The sequence below is a fragment of the Lachnellula hyalina genome (assembly GCF_007821495.1).
Source record: "Lachnellula hyalina strain CBS 185.66 chromosome Unknown contig00032, whole genome shotgun sequence".
Lineage (NCBI taxonomy): Eukaryota > Fungi > Ascomycota > Leotiomycetes > Helotiales > Lachnaceae > Lachnellula > Lachnellula hyalina.
Window position 1 is genome coordinate 1 of NW_022157146.1, and position 23,785 is coordinate 23,785.

Below are 23,785 nucleotides of genomic sequence, written 5' to 3' on the forward strand. Positions count from 1 at the left end.
ATTAATATTTTTTTTAAATTATTTTTAATATAATAACTTTTCTATTTAGCTTATATAATTATAATACTAAAACTAATATCTCTTAAGAAAGTAGTATATTTTAATATTAGTACTTTATATTATAATACTAATAGGTTTTATATTAAACTTTTTATCATAAGTAAGTCACATATACATAGAGGCTCAATATGATATTTAATAAGTTTAATAAAAGAGAGAAGAATCTTCATCTGAATCTAAAGGAAAGTAAGCGCTCTCTGGTTAAGGCTTAGTAAGCTAAGCACAGGCATAGCCTGTGCTTTACTTCTAGAGCTTGCCTCTTACACTTTTTATAATAATAAAACTTTATTTTTTTTTAAAAACTTTATTACTTTATATTTAAATAATAATAAAAAAGATAAATCTTATAGTTTATATTTATAAAACTATATATATTTAAATTAATATAAATAAATTCTTTTTATTTTAAAATAATAAGATAAAAACTAGACCTTATAATTTATATCTATAAGAACTTAAGTATAATCAAGTAATAAACTATATTTAGATTAATATAAATAAATCCTTTCTATTTTTTAATAGTAATACTATCTTATCTTTAAATAATAAGAAGAAAACTAGACCTTGCAGTCTGTATCTATAAGAACTTAAATACAATCAAGCAACAAAGCTATATGTTCAGATTGGCGCAAACAAATCCTCTCCATTCTCCAATAGCAATATCATGTCCTTCATTTCCTTCAGCTCATCGCCTCTAACACTTTTATTCCACCAAGCAGTCCCTGAGATCATATCCATCTTATGGTTCTCGTCCATGAAGCCATTCTTCCCCGTTACTATAAAGATCAACTTGAAGAAGCTAGAACAAGTTCCTTCTCTTAATAAAGCCTTAGCTATCATGGTAATTGACCTATCGGTAGGACAAAGGTCAAGTATCCAGGAAGAACCACTGAATGCAACCAGAAAATCGTCATCCATCACTCGAATGTTATCTGGAAGTTCATCTCTGATAGACTGACTGAAATTGTCAGATTTGATCGCAACGTGGACAAGCGCAACTTGTTTGGGTGAACGGGCAATGAATGATTCAAGCTTGGTCTTGAATGTGTTGGCAGTAGGAATATGTAGAGACAAGGCCTCAAAAGGTCTCTGATACCTGGCCTCAATCATAGACACCAATTGCCACAACACAATTGCCAACATCCCTGATTTTGTACACGTCTCTTTGGTTTTCAGAAATATTGCCACAGACTGGAGAAGCATAAGAGGCAGATCCTTGTTTGCAGATTCGAATTTTTCAAAGAGGTATGCCAAACTCTTAAAAGCTGGGTCAAGATCTTGGCTTTCGCCAGAGACGAAAAGAGTGACCGCAACGAGGAGTTGTATGGCCAGAATCCTGCAGCTTAGCGAAGAGAGAAGCTGGTCCCCATTCGAACTATCCTTGTCTCTGCTAACAACATACCAAGGCTTTAGTAAAGGTTGATTGCTAAAGTTGATCTGAGGTGCATGCATCAAGGAGAGTACAACGTCATTCCAGACGGTATGATTTCGAGAGGCAAAGGAGAGAGTCGAGGAAAGGCAGATCCTGATGAGGTGTTGAGCTTTGTTCAAGCTTAGACTAGTTGAAGCCGACTTTTTAGTCAAGTCATCGCGCGCTTTGTTGGACGTTGTCATTTGAACAGCGGAGGCTTTCACTTTCTCTTCCTCCAACTTCAATGCCTTGGCACCACATTCCACGTCGTTTTTGAGGGATGTAATTTCAGCATCCAGCGCGCTGACATCATTCCTGGTAGTGGACAAGTCATTTTGAAGCTTTTCAGCTTCTTCTTTCAAGTCGGCGAGGGTTTTCTGTAAAGTACCCGAGTTGTCATTCGCAGTAGACAAGTCCTTTTGAAGCTTTTCAGCTTCCAGCTTTGACTCGGCGAGGTTTAATTGTGACGCATCCAACTTCTCGGTCTCTGCTTTCAAGTTGTGATTAGCAGTAGATAAAGCCTTTTCAAGCTCCTCTTTCGACTTGGTGAAGCTTTTATTTGAATCTTCAAGCTTCTTTTCGAGGTTCCCCTTGTCCGTTTCAAGCTTCTTTGACAGCTCTTCAGCTTTGGTCAGCGAATCCCTAATCTGCACGAGGTCGGAATTTGCTGTTTCGAGTTCTGACTTGACCGCGTTCAGCTTTTCCTTATCATCCTTTAGACTTTTAACTTCTCCTCGAGAAACTTCCACCTTTTTCAACTCTACATTCAAATCCTCCCGAAGCTCGCTAAGAACCTTCTCTCCAATCCGTCCTTGCTCTGTTTGCTCAACTTCGATAGTATAGAGAACTGCCAAAAGATCTTCTTCGGTTTGAATAAAGTGCTGATTCAAGTCCCGATTCCTAAGTTCCAGGGATAGCGTAGATAAAGAAGCTTCTTCCAAGCAGAATTCAAGTCCCGAAATATCATCGCGGAGACCGGCAACGACTTGGTCTGATGCATCCAGTTGACCAAGTAAGGTGTCGTTGTTCCTGGATTGCAAATCGATTTTAGACTCCATGATTTGAATTTCAAGACCTAGTCCCTGGATGGTGGCATTACGACCTTGAAGCCTCCTTTTCTGGGCCAGAATGATGGCATTCTGCTCGTTGTACCGCCTCTGTTCGACCTTGGCTTTACCGATAGTCTTAGTAAGCTTCCGATTATCTCTTAGTGCTACGTCGCGTTCGTTCTGTGCGACTTTCAGAGCATTGGCTGCATCCGCAAGATTGTCGTCCATAGTTTTGGTAAGCTTCCGATTATCTCCCAAGGCTACGTCGAGGTCGTCCTGTGTGATTTTCAAGGCATTGGCTGCATTCGCAAGCTTGTCGTTCATAGACTTGGTGATATTCTGATTATCCATCCTTAATGCGTTGACTTGCTTCTGGCCGGCTTCTAGAGTGTGCTCTGCTTGTAAAAGCAAACCGTCTGTAATCTTGGTGCTCTTCTCATTCTCTTTCATTACATTATCAAGTTTGCTTTGAACGGTTTTCAGGTCCTCCTTCTTGTTATCGTACTTGTCTCTGAGTTTGTCGTATTTCGGTCCAAGCTTATTCAGCTTTTTCTGGTTCATGGCAAACTCCTCATTCAAGAGTGCGTCCCGTAGATGTGGATCCATGTCGCGAAGAATATCAAGGTCTCCAGATTCGCGCAGAAACATACAAGTGACCATTTTCATGATACAAGATGGAGTTGGGGTCGGGTCCCGAATGATTTCAACTGCATCTGTCAAGTGGGAAAACCTGATCTCCTTTGCTCTGATATTTTCTCTAATCAAGTCCATTTCTCTTTGATAGTCGTTGGTCTTGGTCCGTATCTCTTCAAGTGGTTCGATATTAGCTTCGACTATAGGAATTAGCATCATGACTAGTAGCAAGCGAAGAAAAGGGGTCAACTATACCTTCATCCCAAGCATCATTTACTGCCTGGGCAGCAGGAAGAAGTTCAGTATGGTGCTTGTCTTCTAGGCTGAGAAACGTTTCATCGCATTGCCTAAATCCACGAAGTAATGCATTACGTTTGCCCTCCACCACCTCGACTGAAGGAGAGCTGCCTTCATCTCGAGATATCTGAGAATCGCTCTCAAGTGGTAGAGGCCGTGGGGTACGGTAATTGTATGGCATCATGATGAGATGATAGGATGATGTTTGATGAAGGAGGTGATGGAAGTAGTATGTGTTGACGTTCTCGACATCGCCTATATATTTCTAAAAGAAGAAGGCGCCCCTTGACTTACACACTTCGAAGAATCACCTGATTTGTTCCGTATACGTTAAATCTCGATATTTAAATGAGTAAATATTTACTATATACTAATTGATTATTTGTCCTATAGTATTTGTCTATTTTAGATGTGCAAGTGTAGTTGATGCACGTGTGGTGCAGAGTACTTTTCGGTTGCCAAGACCGACGAGACAAGTATTTGCTACACCTGAATTCCACTGCCTTCTTCTCTCACCTACACGTCTCCATCATCTCCAACTCCATCTCAGTCATCTTCAACTCCTATACCATCGTGATAATGGCGCTACAAGCAGGAGAACACGATGATAATTCGCTGCAGAACATCGCTAACGATCTTCATCATATTGCAGACGATTCCAAAACCTTCTACACCGACGTATCGAATCTTCTTCACAGCGCAGGAATTATTGAACCAGACCTGCACTTGCTCAAAAAGGCCTTCTTCAAGGGGGTACAACGATTTGTCACTCAATGGGAATTGTTACGTCAGACAAAGGAGAAGTTGGACAGGAAGGAAGCAGCTCTTGCAGTAGCTGTTCTGGAAACAGACGAAAAGGGGCAAGAGCTTGATAGCATTGCTATTGATAATGAAGCTTTGGCTACTAGGGTATGTGATTGTCTTGGTAGAAAGACAGGATCGCTCTGACTTGGTGTAGTTGACAGGCATCGAGGAGGGGTTTGGAGGTCTTGCTTTGAATCAAAAATTGGAATTGCAGGCCCAGCTTCATGAACTCAAGCAGAAACTGGATTCTCGCGAGACCGAATTGACCGAGAGCAAAGAGAAAGTGCGCTTGCTTGATGCCCGACTTGCCACTCTTTCAGGACAAGAATCGGTATGCAAAGAGCTTGAAAGCAATTTGAAGCTTGTTGTTGAAGGTGTCAAGGACTTGGGGACTGAAAAGTCCGTTAGAGATCAACTCGAAGATTTCAAGGAAAGATGCAGAGTAGCAGAGGATGGACGAAGCACTCTACAGTTGAAGTATGATACAGAGACAGACCAACTTCGAGATGCTCATCATACAGAACAGACAGAGAAAGGTCGATTGGGTGAGATCCTTGCTCGACAAGTTCCACCATATGACGATATCAGCCAGGACTTTGAGAGCGAAAAGGAGGCGAGGCGCAATCTTCAGAGAGTCATTGACAATCAATCTCCGACCTATGTCAAGCTCAAGGAGGACCTTGCTAGGTTGCAACAGAAGGTCGAAGATGATGATGTTGAGAAGATACGAACCGAATTGAACGCGGCAGTAGCAGGTGAGCCTCTTATGAACACTGTCCTAGGTACGATAACTAATACAACTCAGAGAAGGACAGACTCCAGCAAATCCTTCGGGATCAATCACCATCTCACAACCAGCTAAAGACACTACTCGAGGATAAACAAGGTCAAACTGCAAAACTCCAAGGGATTCTGAACAATCAGTCGCCATCCTACGAAGAGATTCTTCAAAAATTCATGGATGCTAATACCGAGTTGAAGTCGTTGCGTAAAGACAAGGTGACTTTGGAGGCCTCCATCAATACTCTGACCAAGGCGAATCTAGATTGTGAAGATTTAAGACTCAAGGTGAAGGAACTGGAATCTGCAAAGATTACGGAATCCAATTCCGGAGCAAAGAGACGTCGTCTCTCCGATTCGGCACAGGACAACCCGTGGAAGTCCCTACTTGTGGGAAACAATTCCCGTCTTAGCTTGTTGGTTCCAGGGAGCAGTACGGACTTGGAGACTGCGTTGATGACAGTAGCACCCATCTTGGTTCCTCGTACTGGTCGGAGACTCTTTGATTTATATGAAACCTCCAAGAACACCGAGGGTTGGAGATGCTTGCGAGCTATATGCGAAGCAGGGTTTCGCCTTGCTCCTCCAGTGCCGGAAGGCTCACAGTGTGTGGATTGTCAAGGGGTGTATAAGATTTGTCCAATGGTTATACTGAAGGACAATGTAATCGAACTTCGTTTGGAGGTGTCGGAGCCTTGATTCCTCTCTTGGAGGTACATATCCTTGTTGCTTGGTAGCTTTTATTGCTTAACTATCCTAATTACAAGTCCTATTCCTCGTTGATAAATATTCCTCGTTGACTTTGCCATATAGACTAGAATCAAATCGGTAAAACTGTTGTAGCCTGTAAGTGGCAAAGCTTATAAAGCCTGTGGCGAAGCTTAGAAATAGCTATCTCTAAGCAGGTGGCAAAGCTTAGAAATAGGGCTTGAAGAGCCCTATATATACAGCATACTTCCCACTGTAGAACAGCAGTCAATTCAAGTCATTACCCTAGAAACAACAAAAACATCATGGAGCGAACGCGTCGAAATTGTAAACGAACATGTCAATAACAACATACGACGACCAACAACGACCAACCACGATACGAGATGCCTTCAAAACTTAGTGTTCGGCAGATGCTGCAAGGATGTTGCCTTCAAGTGAATAAAGGAGCAGAAACCAGGGCCGAGTCGAAGAAGCAGCGCAAGAAGAGGTTGAAGCAGGAAAAGGAAGCTGTCGCTGAGCAAAAGGAGTCCACAAACCAATTGATAAACCAACGACCTCTCCAAAGGCACAAGGCCCATCAAGCGCCAAAGTCAACACCATCAGAGTCAGACGCGTCGCTATGCACAAGATTGGACACAGACCAGAGGCAACAAGCGCTTCTGAGTCTTTGGCAGCTCCATCAGTGACAATCCAGCCTGCAAAGGCTACTCAAGATGCTCCCCAGCTGTCCACACCAGAAATACTATCTCTCCAAGCCAGGTGCAGGAGCCCATCTCCATGTTGGCACGGATGCAAAACCTAGCTCTGCGACAGAGCATTCGCCACCGAAGAAGTCTGTGACATTGGTTGCAGTACCAAAGACCATATCGAACGCGATCAAGCCTTGTAGGTTATGTCGTCCATAGACAAGAATCATTGCTGACTCAATGCAGGCTGTAAGCTCAGACCGCAGAGATCGGAGCCCTGTCCAAGAGACTGCGAATGTCGAAGCCAACCTTTCCGAGCCCTCTTCCGTCAATCCCTCCCTCTCGAATTCATACGAGATCCCTCACGATATCCCTCACGATCTTCCCTCCGAATATACCTCCTCTCCAAATATACCTTCTCTCCTTTAGGGTATACACTTGCTCCTTCTGACCCCATACCTCCCACGTCCGAGGCCGAGAACGATGGCACTCCCGCGAAGTCCGCCGGTACTATCGAGCCTCAATCAACGCCAAACCCAACAGGGCCAGACAGATGGAGTGACGAGGTAGCTGAGGAAGAGGAGCATGCACAGAACGCTCGCAGGGAACAACAGAAGGCAGCCACGCAACGTCGACAAGAAGCTAGCGGGTGTACCAGGGAGGGAAATGCTCGCATTGCGCAAGAAGAGGAGAATGATCGCAAGATCAAAGTGGACATCTGATTACAAAGCGCAAAGAGTCTGGCTCAAAGGCAAGACTGAACAATTCTATCAACACCTAGAAACAGACAGGGCTTTCCCAATTTTGCCCTCATACTTGGATGATACCAGTTGGAGATGCTGCTTTCTCCTCGGGGGACTTTGTATATGTTTCCGGCATTCCAGGGTTCACAAACGACCAAGAGATGGGTATGTCTTCCTGGGTGTTATCCAACAGGGAGGATGTTTGTTGACAATTACAAGGATGCTAGTAAAGTCGACCATCCCGGGATCCTTCAGTTCAAGTTGGAATAGATCTGGGGTTACTTTATGGGACTTGATATAGATTTTCCTGGTGGTCATGGTCCTGGCGGTTCAGATCCTCGTGGTTTCCTCGAGTAGAAGGATAAAGGCCCTCAGTTCGGTTTTGTCACAATTGTGGGTTTCAGGGTCATTGGTGGGGTGTTGTCTGCCTCGTTGCATGGTCATCCGTCGTGTCGCAGATCGTTTGATTTGAAAGTTATTTGAATATGCGCATTCCAAAACTAGCATATAGGTCTCGGAATGGATCTGGTTGTGAATACGTGGCGCTTTGACTTTGGGTCCAAGCATAACTAGAAACCCCTAACGGAACAAGCTCTTATCTACTTGTAAAACATTCTTTCATATGATTATTATTATATTAACCCAATCAAGGTTCCTACTATCTACGCGTTTGCGACCACGTCGACTTTTGCGACCATTCATCTTCAGCTTTGACCTCACTACTCTGCAAGTTGTATTTGAATAATTGAATCATCAGTCGATTGCAACGAGGCTCGGGATTGCAACAAGGCACTAAACTAGGTTCGTATAGACATCATAAAGCTACGAGGCTTCTCAGCCTTCACTTGTCCGTATATACCTACCATTATCCCACTTCCATCCCGAAGGAGTGATCTTCCTCCCCGGAGCCTCTGCATTGTTCCAAAAACGCACAAGACCGATAATGTTGTCCGTCCAAGTTTCCCGATCCCAAACCTGGTTTTCGGGATCAAAGAGTCTGTCCTTCCCCGGAATGCTTACCCCTGGTATTCGCTCCGCATTAAGAGCAGTGACGGTCTGACCCCCGCTCAAATCGACACTAGGATCATTCGGAAAGACTGGATATTTCCATGTTTCTTCCCACTTTGAACCTCCCATAGATGGGCCAGCACCGGACAAAAACGAGGATTCTGCGCCTTGAGGCGAGTTTTGATGCATGCGCCTGGGAGGGGAAGCCGATGATGGGTGTGCAACTGGACTTTTCAGCCCTCCAGGGGTTGGGGTTTGATACAGGCTAGCAGCGGGCAACGATGCTCGCTCGGCCATCCCTGACTGCTCCATTTGGGGTAGTTGCAGGCTAGTAGAACTCAAAGGTGCTGGTAAATTTACTCTTGGACACAGAAAGGTTGGACGAGAAGTTGAAGAGGTTCCATGCATTTCTGTCGGAAAGGTTAGACGAGAAGTTAAAGAGGTTCTATGCATTTCTAGAGAAGACCGCGATGGTGTTTCTTGATGCAAGATTTGACGACTGGGTGTGTGACTAGGAGGCGAAGGTGCTTGAATAGGAGTCTTTGGACTTTGCAGCCCTTGAGGCGAGAAAGTTTCATGTAGGCTACCCATCTCTAAATTGTCCAAAGGTTGGTCTTGCGACAGTTGGGGCTGACTATCCATCTCTGCATCTAGTTCCTGATATCCGCCTTCTTCCGTCGCAGAAGAGCTCGCACGTTCAATTGCACCCTGGTTTGCTGGAGGAGCTTCGTCTGAATTGTCGGAATCTTCTGAAGTGACAGCTTGATCTTGTATGGCATCCCCACGGCGTTGCATGATCCAGATCTTCTTCCTTTGCAGGATTTGAGCCCTGTTCAGTTGGGTGACGCTCACACCCGGCTTTCCCAACGCATTCCGACATTGTTTCCTATACATACTACAAAGAGTTAATTTTTGTCTCGAAATGGGATCATGAAACTTACACCATACTGCTCAAATCTTCATCCTCTGCCGCGTAATTGCCCCATGTTTCAATGATGGCGTTGATATCACGGAGAAGGACGCCCTGGCTGTTATTGACCATCTGAGTTCCTTCGGCAGCGCGATGAAGCTTCTTTAGGAATTTATGGTGAAGGGGAAAACCAGTATCGCTGATTGTGATGTTGAAATTGTGATTCCCAGGAATGCCATGACGGTAGCGCATTGACAGCTTGATTGCGAGTTGAACATACTCGGGTCGACCCCTGAAGATTGGGCAGACGATGAGTGTGATGAAGGAATCACAGAATCGTTCGTTCCAGTTGGTATGCGTGTTGGTATCCTTGGTATTGTGTGAAGAATCGACCGTCTTCCCTGGTGGTAGAAGATCTCCTGGAGCCATTTGATAAAAGTCCAAAGCTCTTCTCCAGAGAGTCTCTTCTTTGATTCCGGTTGCTTGAAGTAAATCTTCGTCTCTGGCAGACCAAGCTTCGGAAGACCCTGGTGGAAGTTGCCTCGATGCTGATTCTGACGCAGTATTTGACCTTGACAGTGCTGGGCGTTTGGACGAACCGGCAGCCCCTGGATGAGCTCGCTTAGATGACATAGTGAAGGTATTGGTACAGGTGTCGGTGGTGGTCGTGATGTTGAAGAGATAGTGTAGTGATGTCGAGATGGTGGGTGATGTCGAGATGGGAAGTGCAATGTCGATACAATAATGGCAAAGGCACAAGGCGGTGTTGACTCCAAAGGCACAAGGCGGTATCAACCCCTTAGGTACTCGCTTACGCCTCTTGTATTTACGCACAAACAAATTTCCCACAATACATCAACACTACACATTCCCTCTACGATCATGGACGCCATCAAATCATTGTCCGAAAAGTTCGCGCATACTAAGCCAAACCACGTCTTCGCTCTTAGATGCTTCCGCCCACACCCAGGTGTGTTCTTCGAGACTGGCGAAGTCGACCTCAAACCGGAACAAACGATGGAAGAGGCAATGGCAGAGGCCAATACAAATGGGATTGATATAATGATTATCGTCCTTCGTCATCTGCGAAGCTTCGACTTTGGAATTACAGACTTGAGGGACGGGCAGGGGTTGGAGACAGGCGGAAACACGCTTCTTTCGATTACAGACAAGGACATGGGTTGGGTGCAGGAGGAAGACTGGAAGATCAAGCAATACATTGTCAGAGAGTTAGTAATAACTTACGATATCACCTTTCAAGACCTATTCTCTCTCCCATCTCTTGAGAACCTGTTTCGACAAAATGCACAATTCAGAGTCATAGACAGCATACTGCCAAAGGGGGAGGGATGGATCAAGCTGGAAGCATGGTCGGCTGAGTTGGTGGAAAAGAACACTCTCCGATTCGAAAGCTCAAAGCCATTGGCGCAATCTTTGACGGACCACTTCGATCCAGATCTGGGCAGGCAATATTTGAGCCTTCGACCGAGATTCCTCCTTGTTCAATACTATGTTACAGTTCCTCAACCGATTTCGAAGCTTTACACATTGTCAATCAGAGCGCCAGAGGTCCGAAAGGACAACGGTATGATAAAGGGGATTCAGGAAGGAGGTTACCGACTCTGCTTGGTGATTCGGATGACTGTAGGAAAGGAGAAGGTCAAAGTGTACGAGGTGGATGGAGATGAAGTGTATATTGCGCCGATAGGAAATGTGGAAGCAAAGAAGGAAAAGGATACGAATTGGAGCATAGAAGAAGCTGGAGATTATCTGCTCTTTTATGTAAGAATCTATATGTAGAAGAGTAGTTTGATTATAAAGAGAAGTTGGTGTTGGTTTCATAAGTTGAAATTGGTTTCTTGCAGCAAAGACTATGATATAAAAGCAGCACCCTACTTCATCATTCCGGTCCTTTCCCTTTCGAATATAAGCACATCCAGCCTCATCAATCTCTGCCATTAACCTCGCCCTGATCCTCCGCCTCTGCCACTTTAGTCTGAATGCTATCACAAACAACTTGGTTTATCATCTCGGTGTCGGCGCTTGGGGTTAAAGTTGCGGACTTTGCAGCCCTCGCAGTAGCTTCTTCTGTGGCAGCTTCTTCCGGGACAGCAGCTTCTTCCTTTGTAGTTCCCTCCCTGGCAGCAACTTCTCCATCCGCAGTTTGCTCTGTTCCAGCCACTTCCTCCCTCACAGCGACTTTCCTTCCAACAGCTTCCCCCATCGCGATACCTGGTGCACCTCCAGGTGGGCCGAACTTCTTCAATCTCGCGAGATATCGTTTGCCTTTTGACAAAAGGAGCGAGGGATGGACTTGGGAACCAGCATGAAGTGATTTCAGCTGGTCTTTGTTGACTGTCTTGCACCGTTCCCATTTCTCCTCTCGAGCATCGGTCTGAGCTCTAGTCTCAGGCTCATGCTTGGGCGGGTTGAACCTCGTCTTCACCAAGTTACTAATTGGGTTGGAGCTGATAGGCTTTGCAGCCTCCTCGAAGGGACCAGGGGAATTTGTCGATTGGTCAGACTCAACTTTGGATGGTCGCGGTGGTCGCAGGACCAAATTCAGGGTTTGAAACTCCCCTGATTCGTCTACCCGATTTTGAAGTCGGTGCCACTGATCAACGGTCTCGTATCTATTCATCGATCCATACCTGATAACATCTTGGTGACCTGCAGCCAGGCATTTCTCATCATCATAGCATCCGTGAGAGCAATGCTCCTTCTTACGTATGAAGATCTGGTAGAAGCCCTCCTCTTCGTTATCGGGGTTGACTTGGAAGAACCGTCCTTTCGACTCATCACTATCTTCGTTGGCGTCTTCGGAGGGGTGTCCAATCTCATCCTTCGACCGGCTGCTATATCCAACACCAACCTTTTTGGGGTGGTCGGCTGCTTCCAGTGGCACTAGTCGACCGCTCGAATCAGCCCCAAGACCTACCCCAAGACTCCAACCCTGGGACTTCATCATTCTCTCTCCAAAAGGGTATAATTGTCCAAGAGGCGCAGATGGAATCTTGCTACTGCGAGTACCGCCCTTTGCAGAGCTCTCCTCCTCATCTCCGAGGCTTCGACGTCGAACAATATTCCGCGTGTAAAGCTCTACATGGTAGGGATCCCCACAAGGACACCATTCCCAAGTGCGGTGGTTCTCCCAATTCAAGATCGTAGTAGTATCGCCTTCCAACACCACCTGGAATGAAAGCTCATCTGGTCTGCGAGGAACCCCGATGGTCTCGTACTGGTAGCGAGGAGGAGGATGGGTGTGCCGTGGAAGAGGTGGTTCGGTAGTGTCGATTGGGAGGAACTCGAGACGGGAAACATCGTAGAAGACCGGGTTGACGAAGTCGTAGTTGTACCTCTTAATCTTCTCCAACCACTCCGCGTCCTGCTCCATCGTCCATTTTCCATAGGCTTGCTCCTCGAACAGCTCCTGCTTCGGATTGGTGATAGGCTTTGTAGCTCTCGGCGCATGTATTGCCTTTTGCGTCGCACCCTTCAAGCTTTCTTCGAATGATTCGGATGCTGTAATCTTTGCAGATTCCATGTTGTCGCCGCTCACTCCTGGCTCCACACCATCACTCCTAACATCCTTTCCATAGTCGCTTCCATCGCCGTTCTTCTCGCCGTTCTTTTCGTCATAGCTGGATGCCTTCATGTTGCTTCTGCCAAGCTGTCTGTTGTGGTTTTGTATGATTGATGTTTGAAGTTGGTTGTGCGATGGTGTTTGTGATTTTCGCCGAAAATAAAAGAAATAGTGAATTTCAGCTTGTTGGCACAACTATTACTAGAGAAAATACTACCTTTATCTCTTTTTCTAAAATATTCTTTTCACCTGTCTGCAACTTCTTACAAACTAGCTGTCCCTTTGCATTAAGCAGACCGGGTCAAGAGGAAGCTGTGATAACATAAAGCTGTGACAATATAAACCTGTGACAATAAAGGTCACGTGATATCACCCCCCTATAACTTGGACAAGGAATGATAATTAGACGAATTTCAAATTATTAATATGTCTATATCAACTTTCACTGTTTCTACGCCTGCACGTTACTATACGTTGTATTAAAGTCACTCGGATGACGACAGAAGACACAACCTGCCCGTCAAGGACGAACCGAACCTCATAGGTTCGAACTACCTCCGCATCCAAACATCTTCACCTCCATCAACTACCCTCTTCAACCGTCAAGATGGCTCAGGTACAGCAGAAGAAAATACATGTTAGGACTTCCAAGGGCCCCCTGTTTACCGATAGGATGAAGCGAATGCACGACGCACTTCACGGAGGGACGATCAGCGATTTGGCCAGGGAGATGTACGACATGGCACAAGAGGATCTCGACAATAGCAAGGATCAAGTAGGGATGGACTGGGAGATTCGAAAGCGTAGGTCTTGGCCCTACCATCAACTCATAAATACTGACACGGTCAGGCGTCCGTAAAAGTAGTGAAATGCTTGTCGAGGACCGACAAACCAACCGTTATCTCCTGACCCTTCTGCACACAATCCATAGAGATGTCATAAGCGCCATCATCCTAGGCTACCTTGGGTGGCGTCACACGACATCCAAGGACTTTCAAAAGATGTTCTTGTCCCCGACCGACAACTGCGCAGGGACATATATCATTACCTTTTTGGTCGATGGAAAGAATAGGACGCGGGGATTAACAGGGAACGAGATCCGAAATCTGCAAAGCTTGATTCGCAGGTGAGTTTGTCCTTGTCCAAATTAGATAGGGCTAATAATATAGATATGCACAAGGCAACCAAAAGGCAGTCACAGCAGAAGAATACGAAGAGGCTGCAGATATCGATTTTCAAGTCCTCCAAAAAGACCATACCAGACCACAAGTTGTCAGGCTTTGCAAAGAAGGAGAACGCAAGTTCTACTTTGACCAGATTGAGCTCTTTTGTAATAAGTTGGAGGACCGAATTCCGACAGATCTCGACCCAAAAGGCGAGGTCCGTCAGATACAGGGATTCCATCAAGTTGGGTGTAGTAGGGATTTAATGAGCAGAATGGCTCAGCATGATCCTCTGACCCTGAGCAGAACCACCTGCAAACCCTTTTCCTTGGTCTTGTCCTGCCTTGCCGTCATGGGCATTAAAACCAAGATTGTCCGTATCCCAATCGTCAAAGTGTTTCAAGGTACAGGTGTTGAGCAACTTGAAATTTCCGAGATAGGGATTACAATGTTGGCAGGGGGGTACATTATGGACCATGGAATGAACTCGTATCAAGCAGGGACCCAAGGATTGTCCAACCAATTCGGGCTTGAACACAAAACAGGCGCAGCCTTGGATGAACTCACATTCTCGTCACCTTGGGTAGCAATCAACCTTGCAGAGTCACAAGCTGCCGCGGAACAACGTATCAAAGAGTTTGACAAGGTCAAAAAAGTCTCTCAGAAAGCGAAAGAGGTATCCGCAAGGATAAAAGCCTGCGAAAATGAGCTAGACTCTTGGTCAGGGGCTTCTCATTGGGTTGAGGGCGGGAAGGAAAACCTAGAGGCAAAGACCGCATCTTTGCAAACTTTACAGACCAAGGTCAATGATGAATTTGAACGTACTAAAGCTGAATTGGAGAGGCTCAAGGCGTATTCAAAGTTACAGGACGAAGTGATTCGGTGAGTTTAACCATATACATTGAGAACATTGCTAACTTTGACATAGTTGGCGAGAGAGGAGTTAGCCCAAAGAAGTCCCTTCGGTCGACAAAGTCGAATCCGCCATCAAGACGGAACCAAAGACAGAACCAAAGCCAGAGACAGGGGATTTGGAGCATTCTTTGAAGATAGAGTGAGAAGGAAAAAGCTGCTAGCATTACTGCTACAAGCTCACTAGACTTGATGGCTGTTAAATTACATGTCAATTAGCCTAGTTGCTGAGGTTTCATTGCCTAGTTGCAAGCTTGCTTTGTATACATATATCCATTTACCCAAATGCAGACCTCATCATTCAAGTATAGCAACGCCCAAATGATTTGACGTCCTTCATGAACTATGCATCGCCGTGGTCCTGTGCAGAGGAGAAAGCTTCGTCTTCCGCTTCCTTATCCTTCGCTTGAAGCCCCTCTACTTCCATTCCCTCCATTCCCTCCACCTCCACCTCCACTTCTTCCTCAGCCCCAGCCTTTGCTATTACTTCACTGTCAAGAAGATCAACAACCCCGTTAAGATCAGCTTTGTCCCGCTGATTAACCAGCTCGGCATTATTGGTTAAGAATGATTGAAAGTTGGGTAGTGGGAATTGTGCGATATGTTCTTGAGCATTGGCAGTATCCTGTGAGAATACATCAAGCTGAGTTTCAAAATTAGCCCTCTGGCCCTGGGCTGCGGCGCCTCCATATAGCTCTTTGTGAATGGACTCGATAGCTTTTGCAAGCCTCAACGCAGCAGAATTTGTTTGCAGATCGACGATTTCTGTAAGTTCGAAGCTTGCCGCGGCAATCTCAGCTACCTTGACAATAGATCCGCCGAACTGCAGAAGTTTGGAAGCCATTCCCACTGAATTTATATGGCTGCTACGGGCCATATAGGCAAGCATATCACGCTGCACTTTGACTTCCGATAGCCCCTTGGACATCGCTGCCCGCTCCTCTCTAAGCTTTATATTCTTGGCTGATAGTTTGGCAACCTTGATGCTGGCATAAAAAGTCAATCCTTGGACATTGTCAAGAGTCTTGGGCTTCACGACTTTCTTGGCCTCCTTGAATTCGTTATCCGCCTCTCCAGCTGCATCTTCGTCACCAATTGCTTGGTCCTTGGTTTGCTTGGCTTGGGCGATGGCCTCCTTGGGATTTGGAATCGTAAGCTGGGACGGAGGATTGGAGGGTTCGGCGATGGGTTGCTTGGTAGAAGCAATGCGCTTGTTTGACATGGTGAACATAAAGGGTCTAGTCGGTTTTGCTAGGAGAGATGGTGTCTGAGACGCAAGATTGGATGGTTTAGATGGAGGTTTGGAGGGTTCGGCGATGGGTTGCTTGGTAGAAGCAATGCGCTTATTTGACATGGTGAACATAAAGGACTTGGCTCTGGGTTGCTTAGTAGTAGCATGTGTTTCCTTATTCGGCATAGTGGAGTGAACGTGGTCGGACTGTTGCTGCTTGGCTGGTTCTACTTGATCAGCGAGTGCGCCAGACATTTCTATCGGTCCTTTGTAAAGTGCAACAATCTTACGACTGGTATCCGATGAACTGGAGATGTTCTTCAGACCTTTCGGCCTTTTGAGAGCTGGCATATCGTCGGACTTGGGTGACCCAAGTTTGGAGGCTTTTGTACGAGGGCGTTTAGAAGACTCCTTTAACTCATCTGTCTTCGGGGCGAGGTTTGGCTCAGCTGCCTTCAGAGCGGGCTCATCTATCTTCGGAGGGGGATTTGGATTCATGAAGGGTATCTCGATAACCAGTCGACTTGATCCTTCCTTGCCAGAGTTGCTCATTGTGGATGTGTTTGTAGTAAAGAGCTTGATGTGTATTTGTGTGGTTCGTGGGAGATGGATTGTCGAAGCCGATGCCAGTTGCAGAGATTTGATTTTTTTGCAAAGACAAAGTCACTTCCATTTTCTGCCAACCAAGACCGACATCCGCTTTCATACGCCTTAAACTTTCATGATGTAATAGACCTTGCCTTTTATTAACAGTATGCAATCATTGAAACGCATAGGCAATACTCGAGGTACTAATTCGAGGGGTAGAGGCAGAGAAGAGATCTCGGATGTGGACTATTACTTGGAAAAGTAGACAAAGGAAAAAGCAAAGATTGTTCAAGAAGCAATAGTAATTGAAACCCTATCTTTCAACACACATTGTTAATAATCTTCTAGGCCAAGCATAATGGTCGAAGTGATGCGGGCGAGCTTCCTACTAAGGGTCAGAAATGCACCAATGTCTTCAAATATAAAACGCTTGGAGATACTAGCTTAAAGTCATGTTGATAGTCTTTTGGGCAAGTGTACTTCAAAAGTCAAGCTGATTGTTATTCTTTATAGTTTAGCATATAGTCCTAGTTGATTATACCATCCTTGTTGATTACTTTGGACCCTTGTTGATCGCAGGTATTTGATGTTCTGCCAGCTCAGCTCCACGATAAGGATATATTTCAGATTCGAATCAAATCACTTTCTTCCTTATAATATTGCCTAAATATAAAGTTTCACACTTTATACATCTATAAATTCTTATATCCAAATAAATAAAACAGACAAAATTGAAAAGTATCCTACATCGTCAGCCGCCGATTGAATGTAGTTCTAAAAGCGGTCACCACTAACAATTCGGATCATTCAACCTTGTCTAAAAATTCTTTCCCTTCTGTTAAAACTTTTCTTCCTCACAGTTGCAACATCAGACATTCATCAACTCCATCACAATCATAGACACCTGTTGGTGTTGTCGTCACAATTCTTCCTTCGCTGAGCCCCCGCGCGAGGAGCCAAAGTTCCTCACCAACCATCGAATCTCTGCTTCGCATTCACCAAAAAGTTAAACCTTCTCACCAAACTCTACACGAATCCTTACCTCCTCTATCTTTTCTCTCCCATTCTCCTACTATCGCGACCAAGAATCCATCTCTCTCTCCCATCATTTCAACCTCTTCTACTACGGACGAGAGGGCAGAAATGCCTCCAGCAAACAACTTGACGCCGCAGGAGCGGAAAGAACAAAAGGAACTCAACGGAACCGCGCGAGCGTTGCAAATGGCTGAAGACACACATTTCACCGATTGGAAGGAGGAGAACGGGGATGGCACGCCTCGTGACTGGGCCAAAGAACTACGGCTTTGGAACCCCAAGCAAATACCAAACGCCGTGGGAGATATTCCAAAGTTTGTATACTTGAGTGACCGAGGAATTCATATCATTATGCACTTGAATGTGCCACAGCTGTTGCGGTCTTTTGCGTGGGGTGCGGACTTCGATGCCACTGGGTTTCCACTAAAAGGACGGAAAGGACGAGGCTTTCCTGGTTTAGCGGAAGGTGGGAAGCTTGTTGAGATAAGAAACCGAAAGCTACATGGAGACTTTGACTTGGATGAAGACAAATACGTCTATGAGACGGTTGACATCTCCACCGACTCCGCGGTCGAGCCGGCAACCTTCAAGTCGAAGGCGAAATACTATGGTTTGATAAAGAGGGTGAATAAGGAGGGTTCAAAAAATATGGAGACACGTTCTTCGGAGGCCGAGAAAGGTGGGAAGAAGGGGGCTGTCAAGTCTGAAAAGAAGGAGAAAGAGAAGGCCGAGAAGGAAAATGCCGCGAAGACCAAGCAAGAGAAGATCGACGAAGGGACTACTACAAAGTCGAAAAAGTCGGATACGTACAGCTCTCTTGTTGAAATGTTCCGCGAATCACCGACGAAGGCCAATTCCCCCGCCAAAGGTATTGCCAGCAAGAAGCGCAAAGCAAACGATGAAGCTGCAGGGTCTGAAAAGACCGACAAGAAACCAAAGCCTGCTCTCACGTCAACCGCATCTACCCCAACACCAACGTCTGCCTCTCTAGGATCCAGTGACAAGCGCGGTAACGCCAAGTTGATGGCGGGTATAGCGAAGCTTGTGGTCGTAATTGAGGAACTTCGCAAGGAGCGCAACAGTGCGAAGGAGCGCACCGATCGCGAGGTTGGAGCGCTAAAGCAACAGCGCGATACATTCTTGGCTATGGCTCGCCGTGCGATTACGAATATTGACGAAGTCGCTTCGGCCCTTGAATCCTTGACCGGACAAGTTGGCGATATTGTGGGCTTGGGCGAACAGATAGAGGATCACGTCAAGAAAGCCAAGAAAGGCAAGGAGAAAGCCGGGCCACCAGGTCCTCATTTATTGCTTGAGGGTTTTGCCTTACAACTACTCTCGGAACTCACCGCGAAGGGTCCTCGGGAGACGAGCGACGAAGTTGGAGAGGAAGATGCACCAAAGATTGGATTGCTCACAAGATTGGAAGACATGAGAACCCAATGGTCAATGCTTGCCAAAGACTTTGAGGGGAACATCCAAGGATTTCCTCTCAACCTCCTCTCGTTTTTCAGGCGCAAAGCTGAATTGAAATCGAACGATTCGATTGAGGATTATGCAGATTTGGAGGACTTGGAGGAGGAGGATCTGGAGGAGATTGAGTCAGAGTCGAATCCTGGTTCAGAGTTGAAGACTAAGCCAGACTTGAACGAGGAGGATGATTCAGAATTGAAAGCTGGTTCGACGTCAGATGACGAAGACAAAGTACTGAATATGATCGATCAACTCGTCGATGAATCGACTTAAGTTCCCATGGGTACAGGCCGCAAGGTCTATCCTTCTTCTCACCGTTTGAGCACGAAGCGATAGGGTTTCTTTTGTCAATTGTGCTTTGGAGGAAGTTATTATCAAGTCTGTCTTCAAAGACGAAACAAAAATGGTGCAGAGATGCTAGCATGATTAGGGGCATAGTTTAGATGGAAGAGTTAATCCAGTACTTTGAAAATCAATTTCCATGACCTATTTTCGTGAACCATACATAGGTACAACATTCCAACTAATTGACTCAATTCGCATATTCTTAATCCAATAATAGTTTCTAGTATGTAATATACAAAGAGGTAAACGTGGTCAAGATAATGACAAAATCAACCTGATATAAGAAAGGCTCCTATCATTGCAACATTACTTTACGCCGAGGCTACCGTTTGGGTATAAAAACATGTCCGATAGATCTCATATAACTCCAACATGTGTCTCTAACATGTGTTTATACAGCACTAAGTGTATATAATTCAAACAAAAAAAAACGACCGAGGTTCAAAAATGATTTGGAGGCGACATAGGCGGTGGGCTCCGTCCCAGATTGTGGTAGAGAGGTGTTGAAGCGGAAATAGTTGTATTCGATCCAATGGTATTTGAGCGGCTAAAGTGTGTACCCGTATCCGAATATGAGGATTTTAAAGATCGTGGAGTATGACGTGGGGGTGGGGGATGTGGCTTGGATAATCCTAATCCTTGACCTTCTTCTTGCCCTTTTCGAAGATAATCGCTCCCGTATAATTCTACGGGCTCGGGTGTAGTTGATAGTTGGTGATGCAGCGTAGGCTTAAACATCCCAGCATGAGAATACTGGCTTTGAGGACTGAAAGGAACAGAATACGGAGTAGGATACGGAGGTTTGGACGATTCAGAGGCCGTCTTTGAAATTGGTGGAATTGCCTTGCTCCGCTTACGGCGAAAGAGAAAGCATGCACCAATAATGAGAGTGCTGAGGAAAAGACCTCCTCCGACCGCAATTCCAGCGATTGCAGCCCCAGTTATCTTCACGGAGCTTGACGATTTCGCAGGTGATGTGGCACTTTGTGTCGTCACTGGAATGACTCTGGAAGCGGTGCGAGATGCAATGGATGCTTTTTGGGTGAAATACACTCCCAAGTCATTGTTATCAAAGCCATTTACTGGCGCTGTAGCTGTGGCACCTCCAGTTGATCTAAGACCGTCAGCTGAATCCACAAATACAATCACCATAACTTACGAGCCACCAACAACAGAAATGACCTCGGGCGGTACAACGTAATTCGTGAGATTAACATTGTAGGGGTTCCACGCTCTTCCAGATGCCTTGCCCATGTCGAGAACGTGCATGCCCCAGGTTGTAGAGCTATCGCATGCATCAGAGAGAGGAAAAGTTCCACCTGTAACAAGCATTTGTCCACCGACACTAAACAGAAATATTAGCAAAGCTGTAAGAAACATGTACCCCTGTGAACGTAGTTCGACTTACACATTACATGTGAGTGAGTGGTGAGGAAACCCCGACGTGCCCCCATTGTAAAATGGAATCCATTTGAATGAAGGGAGGGAGAGAATCCAAACATCGTCGAATCCGGGCCCGTTAGCTCCGAATCCCAACCCTCCATAGATATAACTACAACAGGTTAGCAATTGATAATATCAAAGCAGATAAAACATACATGTTATAGCTTGAGTGATCAGGGGCCCAGGCCGCACCTGCGCAGAACCTCCTTCTAGTTGGTGGAACACTTCCACTAGCTTTTTGGGTATACCATTTGCCACTCTTCACATCGTAAATATTGATTTCCTCCATTGGAGAGGCATCGGTTGTTCCATTCACTTCCACTGTCACGCCTCCAAATTGTATCAGCATTCCACTATCGGATGCCGGCACGTAAACCATGACTCCCTCAGCTCTTGCGGCATTATCAGAAGGTCCAGTACTGTTCGACCAGGCTTGTTTGTCCATGTCGTAGGATAGAAGAGAGTTGGTCGCAAAAGGTGCTCCATTCCATCCTGGAACAGAATAGTTTGAAAGCCATCCCCCAAGAATATAACCTTGCCCGATATCTGAAATTCCGACGCTAGCCCCCCAAGAAACACTTTGGATCCCTTGAGAGGGAGTGCCGAAAGAATCCCATTTATCATAGAGAATGTCATAAGAGTAGAGATTCGCAGCACTAGGGGAGTTCTGGTAATTGTCTCCACCAAAGAGATAGAATCTCTTGTTCACCGCGTCGGGCCACAACACGGCTCCAGATACATCAGGGATACTAGAGTTCTTCGACAAATTGGCATGCAATTGAGGAACGCCTACACCCGCGGGACTTGTGGTTAGATCGTGGTACGATTCCCAAGTATCTAGATAAAATTAGTTTGCACCAAACGGTGGCCCTGAGACGCCTTACTAGTATAATTTTGCCTGTTGGCAGGTATCTGGACGCCCACGTTAGTATGATATTGTCAGAGGCCGAGAAGAGATTGGTTGAAGACATACCGGGTTCCAGTCCACTTGTCCTCCATCTATATATAACTTCGTGTCTACAACACAACTTTGATGTCCGAACCGCCGACAAAAGTCACTCAACGGATCTTTCTGCTGCAACGAAACCCCAGCGAACAATAACAGTAACCCAAGCGATTTCGCCATTCTCTCAACAAAGATAAACGTCCTTCCTCGCGAGATGACAAAGGCTATAAGGTCCTGATGGTGGGTCGCGGATCAAAAGACCTACACCTATCATAAGACTTGAATCCCAACATATGCCAAAGCTTATAACAGGTCAACGTCGAGTATCTACACGATAGTGAGATATTGAGAACGATCAAGGATTGAAAGAAAGACAATGCAAAAATGATAGTCCCCAACCTCCACTCGTTAGGAATTGTTGCAACCCAAAAGACAGCATGGAAAAAGGAACGGACAGATGACGAGACAGTAAGCACCCACCTACTAGGATGGGCTGACGCACAGTTATATTTTCCACGTTGGATAAATTCATCAGACGGCGAGGGCCAATCTCCCAAGTCAGCGATTGCGACGGTGTGAGTGGTCATTCTAGAGCCTGGGTCTGCTTTGCGACGCGAAAAGCCAAAAATGTACTACAAGAAGGCTCTCTGACGCCGCAGAAGGATCGATGCCCTTGGCTAGCGATGATCCTTCAAACGTGGTCTGCGGCTCAAGTTTTGGGGCGGGCTGAAAGACACCTCTCGAGATCAATTTTGATATGAGCAGCTGGTACGCGTGAGAAACAGCTTCTTGTCTCATATTTCAGATAAATATGGAAAAATGACCATAAGACTACAAAATTGCTTCCAAACGATGCACATGCACTAACCCGTCGCAGCGCTACCTGTTCTAGATTCTTACAGTGCAACTCTGTTGTTCTCTAAGGCCGTGTTTCAGGACTCATTGCGAAGGAAGAGGTTTCCTGCAGGTGCGTGGAAGGTTGTAATGGGGTGAGGACTGGTTGGAGTCACAGGATGAGGAAGGTCAGACTTAGGAGCGAGTGGAGATTATAAGGTTGTTCTCGGCTGGAAAGGGGGCGGGGCGGGGGCTACGCGATAAGGCGATTGTCATCTCTGTAAAAAGTGCTCCGTGCAGCCCATCAAGCTGGAATTGATAGTCTAGACTCTGGGGAGAAGAGAATCTAGCAATATAAATTATGCACCAGGCAGCTGTGAACTAGAACAATCGTGGAGAAACAAGAGAGGATGCAGGTAAGAGCGATAAAAACAGGCTCCATTCCTTCCAACGCAAAGCGCAGCCAAGAAGGAGCTCGAAATCCAGTCCTCACAATACCTTCGTAAAGTATGACTTCAGCTGCACTTCAGCTGCATCTGCAGGGTCTTTGAAATCCTTTAAAGTTTCTGACTGTGCCAGTAGATGGTATACATGCTGACATGGAGGGCAGAGAATATGAAATCCTTCAGGGCCAGGATTTGTGTATATTAAATCAAAGAGATAGCCCACTCGTTCTCACTCGTCGTATCTCCATTTCCAACGCAACGCTTCTTCACAAGTATACAAACTTGCATTATATGTCAAAACTAACATGTTAATTGCAAACGCTGTCTCATAATTCTTTAAACAGGCCGTGCTAGATCTGGTATCTTGGGAATCCCGTCGCGGAAATATATAATATATTACACATCAGAAATGGGACTTGTTTGTTTTGGGTGGCTTCTGGGGGAGAGTATCTCTATTCACATGATACTTAAAAGAGAATGGATCGAAGTGGAAGGATCAGTATTATCTTACCCTGGTATAATCTTCAATCGACCTTGCTGCGTCTATCAAATTATGTCTTTCTTATCTTATATCAGTAGGATCTAATGTAACCTACCCAAGAATATTAATTTAGCACAGCCCTGTGAAACTAGCTTCGATCCAAGGCTTGATGTCTTCCTGGCACAAAATCCTTCGTCGCGAATAGGGCCCGCA

The 23,785-nt window shown here is 45.7% G+C and overlaps 1 protein-coding gene across 1 annotated transcript; it reads right to left on the reverse strand.

Moving 5' to 3' along the window:
• Nucleotides 1-19,863: 19,863 nt before the first annotated feature.
• Nucleotides 19,864-21,991, reverse strand: LHYA1_G004460 (Kelch repeat-containing protein; the record flags this gene model as incomplete). The annotated part of the gene is made up of 6 exons (XM_031149419.1): nt 19,864-20,536; nt 20,582-20,767; nt 20,831-20,974; nt 21,021-21,702; nt 21,750-21,777; nt 21,839-21,991. The coding sequence occupies 6 exons, from the start codon at nt 21,989-21,991 to the stop codon at nt 19,864-19,866; spliced, it is 1,866 nt and encodes a 621-aa protein (XP_031007143.1).
• Nucleotides 21,992-23,785: the final 1,794 nt, after the last annotated feature.